The 8,239-nt window shown below is 43.8% G+C and overlaps 1 protein-coding gene across 2 annotated transcripts in view; it reads right to left on the bottom strand.

The window, feature by feature from the left end:
* Positions 1-1,101: 1,101 nt before the first annotated feature.
* AVL9 (AVL9 cell migration associated) overlaps positions 1,102-8,239 on the bottom strand; it is a 130,972-nt gene continuing 123,834 nt past the window's right edge. For both annotated transcript variants that reach the window (XM_033930580.1, XM_033930579.1), the window contains one exon: positions 1,102-4,805. In XM_033930580.1, coding sequence (XP_033786471.1) covers positions 4,684-4,805 — 122 coding nt within the window. In that variant the 3' untranslated portion in view covers positions 1,102-4,683. The remainder of the gene's footprint in view (positions 4,806-8,239) is intronic.

Raw genomic sequence — 8,239 nt, 5'->3', positions numbered from 1 at the left:
AAAGAGGTCAGTCCTATGTTAGATAGCAAACTTTAATTTTGCATTTCATTTCTAAGGAAAAGAATGGGCTGAATTTGTTTCAAAGCCCTTCTTCTTCTTCTTCTTAGTAATGTATATAATAACCAGAACAGCTGCATCCAGGGCAACATCTGTGCTAAGCATAATCCTAGTAACTTACACATTCAGTACAAATAATTTATGCACATCAATTAAGTCAATTTTAAAAAAATACAGGTTGTGCCTAGAGGAACACCTTTTACATCAACAAGTATATTAAAGATAGATATACACCAGTGGTCTCAAACTTTCAACCTGCTAGGTACTATTTTGAGATCCTGGGTATGTTTATCATAATCACAAAAGTAAAATAAAACAGTTTCTTGATCATGTGTCTCTTTAGCTATAAATTACAATATTATTATTAAGACTTAGCCAAAAGGAAAGATTATAAAGAGTTTTACCTCAAGCAAAATTGTCATTTCTTTAATAAGACATTAACTATTTTTTTCTGAGGCCCTCCAAGTACCTACAAATCCAAAAGGTGGCCCTGCAAAGGATTTGAGTTTGAGACCACTGATATACACCATCTTTGAGAAACCAGAACGGAGACCATGGAGTAAGTCCTGCAGAGGGCAATGAGGAGCTAAGAATGTGTCCGATCAGTAACCCATGCAATGTAAGTCTGCACTACACTTCATTCTGTAGAGTAAGAGAAATATACAATCATATCTGAATTATAGACGACTAATTTTCTGGATGCTATCATACCACCAGCAATTTACTCATGTAGAAGATTCTATAGACACAGAGGGGGGGGGGTCAACATGGGCTACCATTAAGATGGGTTATTTTACAAGTCATGCTGTTTTTAGCACTGGGTCTCCTTGCCCAAAATGGAACCCTGTGCTAAAACAGCATGACTTGTGGTAAAATAACCCACCTTAATAACAGGCCACATTCATTCCTCCCCCCCTCTGTAGAATCTTTTACAGGAGTAAATTAAAAAAATCTCCTCCAACCAGAGGGAAAATGCCTGGATGCTGAGGTTTCTTTTTCAAATAAGACAAAATAAACACATTGTAATAAGAGGCAGTACAAGAATACATTAAAAAAAAAATATGTCTGCTAAGCTACAATACAATTTAATTTTATAGAACATTTCCAGTTTTATACAAATACTGCTATAATTATGATTTGCTACTACAGTAATATACATACACATTTTTCAACAGCTTTCACTATCATACTTCAGAATTGGCAGGATAACATCTAATGAAAAAATATGTAAAGAAGAAATACAGACTGAGATTAACTCCTAAGGAAAAAGCATCAGTGGAAGATGTTAAGACAATAAATTTCATACAATGGAGAGCTCTCTCATTCTTTGAGATCTCTAGTAAGAGTTTTACCACAGCTAATTAGTATAATGCTATCATCAAAGTGAAGAATCAAAATCAGGACAAATGTTAAGTGAACTGAACACAGAATGGGGGAGATTCCAGGCCTACAATAGTTCCAAATGCATGGGATTCATATTTAGGGATAAATAAAATAAAACTGCCAATTAAAAAAATCTGCAGGCCAGGGAGATTCCTATTGCACATTAAGCTCCATTTTGCATAGGATTTTCAAGTCAGGAAATTTACATTTCCCCAGTATTTTACAAAAGAATTCTTGGACACAAAGCCCTTTGTAAAATATATATAATTATGTTCAGGAGGCACCTGCATTTGACAGCACATATAGCTGAAACATCAAGTTAAAAAACCTGTATGTGTAGAAAAAGCAGCACTGTTTGAAGCTTTACATATCTAAGTGCCAATTTTGCAGACAAACAGATTTACTTGCCATCACTTACATATGTACATGCCAGATTTGAAAAAGTTACATTCACAAGAGGCTCCAATTAAGGAATGAGAGGAAAATGTTAAGCAAATCAGCACAACTGCCCCTGAATCACTGGCAGACACTCAGGTGCAAGTGATCAGATACATGGCACTTGTGCATGCCTCAGAGAAGGTGCAAAGGCCGCCATAGAAAGTTCTTTAAAATGTGGGTGTTAACTACTTGCATTTATTTTTGGCCCATGTAAGCTATGTATTCATTTGTCCCGGGGCAGTTGCGGCTTCCTGAAATTGATATTTGCATGTGTTGGCAATCTACATGTGTAAATGCTGCTATATGCATGCGCAGATGCTTCTAAAATGACTGCCATTAAGTATTATTTAACAAAATGAGTTCTACTGCAAAATGAACTGATGTGTGGGGTAGAATCCAATTCTTGAACACTATCACCACCCCAACATACAATGTTTCCTATAAAATATCATCCACTGTATTCTCAGTCTCAGGTTATGCTTGGCATCAAATGTCAGTACACAATATGTGAAAATGCCTAACATTTTCTAACGCCTCATTGATCTACATACATAAGATAAATATGAACTGTGAATGAAGTCAACAGTGGAAAACAGTGACTGAAATGAAGGAAATTATGATTGATAACTCTACAGCACCCAAGGCTGCAGGGGAACACCATCATTAAAAGACACACAACATGTAAGGACGCTCAATATTATCATTGTATCTACTGGCGGCCATTATGAATTACTTCTGAGAGTAACAGTTTCTTAAAGGGGCAATATCCAAACAACTCAAAGTATGTGGATATTTTTCACCTGTATATACTTTTACTCTGAAAGCTGCTTATACTGTAAGTATCTGTACATGCTTGCATCACCTTTTTGCATGGCTATTTGCTACCCTTTTTATGCATGGCCATATGGCCTTATTTAAACCAGTTAAAATCACTGTTGTAAGATTTAGATGTTTCTATCATCCACTGGCTATGAGTTACAGAAATGGTTTCTCTACTGACTGAACAGGCCATGTCATGGAAAAATCAAATAGACTATGGGAGCCAGAATGGCACCTTCTGTGTTACATACACTCTAGCACCTATTGCACCACGGTCATGAAGAGGAGACAATGGACCAGAGACATTTTTGGCACTCCTGCTCTCCCTTGCACCCTGTGCAGACACACCACTTGCACGCCCTCAGTATAGCTCTGTGTGGCAGAAAAACTGTGACACAAGTTATAAAATAGTTTATTGAATTATTACTCTCCAATTTCAGGGCAGTACATTAACTTCTAAAAGTTCTTAAGAAAGACAGACATGTTTATGAAACATACAGATCTGAGTGATCTCTGTAAGTAATTTAAAACTAGGTCACTGCACAGGTACACGCGTGAGATTGTAGAAGTCTGCTCAGTTTATCTGCCAAGACATTCTGATTTCCTATTAGGTAGACTGATTTTAGAAAAATGTTGCAAGGGATCACCCAGTTCCAGATTTTGATGGCTTCTTGACATAGACTGCGAAACTCTATCCCACCTTGTTTGGCTACTTGATAGTTCAAATGTTTGTAGAGCATTGTAGATCACACAAAGTTTGAGGAGGTCATTGTTGAGCGGGAAGGCACTCACACATGCGTGTTATGGGTGGTTTCAAGACTCTTCAGTGTTTTAAAGTGACAGTACCCTTTTGTACTGTCTGTAACAGGCTCCTTGGATGACGTCACCCACATGTGAGATTATACTGCCTGCTTGTCCTGGGATAAAGTACAATATATAACAACCAGACAGCACAGAACAGTTACATAAAAACTCAGATGTGATACATACCAAACTTTAAACCTATGTCTTATGATACGGACAAAATCAAGCATCTGTTGTGTGTGAGCTATATACTCGTATACATACATATGGATACACAATCTATAATCTCTCCTTCTTCATAGATCACATCTGAAACAAAATATCTTCTCAGAGAGAAATAATTTATTGTTAGAATATTTTTCCACTTTGATCATCATTATCAGTCCATATTTGCCAAATATGTATTCCATTTTTTCAATCAGTATCCATTAAAATATATTTTAAATTAAGCTGATACCACCAATGTATAATCACACATACATAATTTTTTCCTTTCTAGCTTACCACACGATCCTAGTACATAATTAATATGAGAAGTTTATTTGCATATGTGCTCTTTAGTTAGTGCAAGGGGATTATACCATTGATGTATTGTCGGCTGAGCACAAGTTTTCTACTGTTGCTGCATTCTGATCATGAATTATACTGAAAATCATTTAATCTACAGTCGAGTATGGACATTTGTTAGTTCTATATCTACAAGAACATTCTCAGATCCAATCTCAGTTCTAATTATATAACACTTTGTTTGATCTTTAGGAAACAAAAAAAGATCACAAATGTTTGGCCTTTCAGAATGTAAATACATGTTATACAAGCAACATTATCTCCCAATGACATACAAACCCAAATTCTCGAAGAGCAAAGCCTTTTTGAAAACATGTTTGGAAAGGTTCACAGTAGTCATTAAAAAAAAAAAAAAAACACATCTATACAGATATAATTTTAATTGCTAATATCCAACCTCCAACTATGTGGAAAGAACAGGCACATCTATACTTGCTTCTAACAAGAACTGATGGATGGCCGGAAATCTTTTCTCTCTGTAAACACTACCACTCTGTTTTGGTCCAACATGTCAGCAACTTCTGTGGTGTACAGTTGGGGAAACTTCATACAACCGATGAGATACCAAACCAATACAATATAATATTTAGCATCAAATGTGCAGAATGACAATTGTTATGTTCCGTGTTTCCCCTCCTGTTGGTCTCCGAAGCCTTGTGTGGTTGACTGGGTGAATGTGGAAAGCCATGAGGACATAGCTGACTTTGCACTTGTGAATGCACCACCCACTGACTGTCCTGCAAGATAAAGAGGAAGAAAACATACATGTCAAACTAAAAGGTTCTTAACAAGCTAAGGGGGTAAATGCTACAACTGGGTACTTTCATTTAAATGCTCCAAAGCAGCACAGTGGGAGCCCATTCTATAAATGCATGTGGGTGCCCAGGTTCCAATATAGAATATATGAAGGTAACTTGGTATCTGCGAATGTAACACGTTATGTACCTATAGCCACTAACAGTGGGCAAGTAAATGCAGCAGTGATGTGCATAAATTACAGTATTCTGGAGTCTCCATCCCACCCTTTGTCCCATACATGCATACATCCCTCTTGTATTTACATTTTATGTTACACTTCTCCCTCCGTATTCATGGTTTCGATTATTTGCGGTTTTTAGCTTGCTGGCTCCTCCCCCCAAATGACATCAGCTTGCATAGAGAAATCATTGATTCCAAGCGTTTACAGAGAAAATCGCTGATTCCCAGCACTTTCTTCACCGTGTTTTGCCTCTCCTTCGGGAACAGGCCAGGTCTCCCACCATGTTATTTGCGGTTTCACTATATTCACGATGGTTTTTAATAGAAAACAGCAAATAACATATGAAAAAGTTATTCGCGGTTTTTCTGTATTTGCGGCTCTGTTAATCCCCTATCACAACGAATACGGAGGGAGAAGTGTACTTATACATGCTGCTACAGAACAGCAATTAGGTACCCTGCTGACACTTTGCAGGAAAGCATACACTTATATTTGTGCTACTATTCTAAACATTTACGTGTGCAAGGATTGCTTAAATGTAGGTGCCTACATTACAGAATTGCCCTTTAAAGGTCCATCTTAAATGGAAGTTTCTCTAAACATGACAAGGATAATTCTATGAATCCAAGAGTGGGTAGGAGGTGGGATTTACACATGGTTTATGAAATTGATTTTAGCGTACCTGGATGCTACTCGTCTTAATCCCCAGAGACCCAAATATAGAAAAAAACGTAAAAAAATTTTTTCGAACATTCACCTGTTGTTATAGGAGGCTTGTGATCCCTAAATCAGTGTTTTTTTTTTTTTATTTTGACATTTTAGTAACTTTTGGGGAGGATGTTGTAAAATTGCAACGCTGGGCCTGTAAGGTAGCAGAATTTCAATAGTGTCACTCTCTCTCTGAACACATGTAAGGAATAATTAAAAGTTTATTTGTACTTTACAGCTTATAAAGACCCACCTAAGTTTATGTATATACACAACAACAATAGTATAATAAAGAAAAAAGTAATTTTTATTATCAATTTAATACAAAAAATGAGTATCATATAAAAACGCAAATTTTTCCCTGTGAAGCGCCCATTGACTTCTATCAGCGGTAATCAAGAAATTTCGTGTTTTTGCACAAAAAATTTCATGTTAGCGCAAATACGGGTAAAAACGGCCACGCTATGAAATAGCACTTGTGCTATCTTCATAGCACGGTTTTGTGAATCGAGCCCTATATGTGCATGTTTTATTTGTTCATTTATTCAGTTATGGTAGTTCCAAAAACAGTTACCGTATTTTCACGCAAATAACACGCACCCGTATAAAACGCGCACACGTGTATAGCGCGCAGAAATCACGATGATAAGCACAAAAACTTTGGTATAACGCGCTCACGATTATACCGCGCATGCTGCCCGACTCTCCGTTCACCCCCCTGACTTCCGTGCACTGCCCCGCCTCTCCGTGCGCTGTCCCGACTCTCCGTTCACCCCCCCTGACTTCCGTGCACTGCCCCGCCTCTCCGTGCGCTGTCCCGACTCTCCGTTCACCCCCCCCTGACTTCCATGCACTGCCCTGACTTTCCGTGCGCTGTCCCGACTCTCCGTTCACCCCCCCTGACTTCCGTGCACTGCCCTGACTTTCCGTGCGCTGTCCCGACTCTCCGTTCACCCCCCTGACTTCCGTGCACTGCCCCGCCTCTCCGTGCGCTGTCCCGACTCTCCGTTCACCCCCCCCGACGTCCGATTCACCCCCCCCCCCGGCAGGACCATTCGCACCCCCACCCCGAAGGACCGCCGACTCCCCGACAATATCGGGCCAGGAGGGAGCCCAAACCCTCCTGGCCACGGCGACCCCCTACCCCCACCCCGCACTACATTACGGGCAGGAGGGATCCCAGGCCCTCCTGCCCTCGACGCAAACCCCCCTCCCCCCCAACGACCGCCCCCCCCAAGAACCTCCGACCGCTCCCCCAGCCGACCCGCGACCCCCCCTGGCGACCCCCACGACCCCCCCACCCCCCTTCCCCGTACCTTTGGTAGTTGGGCCAGAAGGGAGCCCAAACCCTCCTGGCCACGGCGACCCCCTAACCCCACCCCGCACTACATTACGGGCAGGAGGGGTCCCAGGCCCTCCTGCCCTCGACGCAAACCCCCCCCCCCCCCAACGACCGCCCCCCCCCCAAGAACCTCCGACCGCTCCCCCAGCCGACCCGCGACCCCCCTGGCGACCCCCACGACCCCCCCACCCCCCTTCCCCGTACCTTTGGAAGTTGGCCGGACAGACGGGAGCCAAACCCGCCTGTCCGGCAGGCAGCCAACGAAGGAATGAGGCCGGATTGGCCCATCCGTCCTAAAGCTCCGCCTACTGGTGGGGCCTAAGGCGCGTGGGCCAATCAGAATAGGCCCTGGAGCCTTAGGTCCCACCTGGGGGCGCGGCCTGAGGCACATGGGCCCAACCCGACCATGTGCCTCAGGCCGCGCCCCCAGGTGGGACCTAAGGCTCCAGGGCCTATTCTGATTGGCCCACGCGCCTTAGGCCCCACCAGTAGGCGGAGCTTTAGGACGGATGGGCCAATCCGGCCTCATTCCTTCGTTGGCTGCCTGCCGGACAGGCGGGTTTGGCTCCCGTCTGTCCGGCCAACTTCCAAAGGTACGGGGAAGGGGGGTGGGGGGGTCGTGGGGGTCGGCCAGGGGGGTCGCGGGTCGGCTGGGGGGGCGGTCGGAGGTTCTTGGGGGGGGACGGTCGTTGGGGGGGAGGGGGGTTTGCGTCGAGGGCAGGAGGGCCTGGGATCCCTCCTGCCCGTAATGTAGTGCGGGGTGGGGTTAGGGGGTCGCCGTGGCCAGGAGGGTTTGGGCTCCCTTCTGGCCCGATATTGTCGGGAAGTCGGCGGTCCTTCGGGGTGGGGGTGCGAGTGGTCCTGCCGGGGGGGGGGGATGTATCGGACGTCGGGGAGTCGGCCGGGCAAGAGGGCTTGGGCTCCCTCTTGCTCCGATCGTGGATGCGGGTGCGGGTGGGAGCGCGTGCGAGTGGTCGTTCGGGGTGGGGGTGCGAGTGGTCCTGCTGGGGGGGTGAGTCGGGCGGGGTGGGAACTATGTTTGAAAACTTTCGTATACCGCGCTCACGCATATAGCGCGCGAGGGGTATGCGCGGTAGGTAAAAACGCGTATAACGCGCGCGTTATATGCGTGAAAATACGGT

Source organism: Geotrypetes seraphini, chromosome 2, assembly GCF_902459505.1.
Source record: "Geotrypetes seraphini chromosome 2, aGeoSer1.1, whole genome shotgun sequence".
Classification (NCBI taxonomy): domain Eukaryota; kingdom Metazoa; phylum Chordata; class Amphibia; order Gymnophiona; family Dermophiidae; genus Geotrypetes; species Geotrypetes seraphini.
The sequence above is the reverse complement of the archived record's forward strand: the minus strand, read 5'-3'. Positions and strand labels throughout refer to the sequence as shown.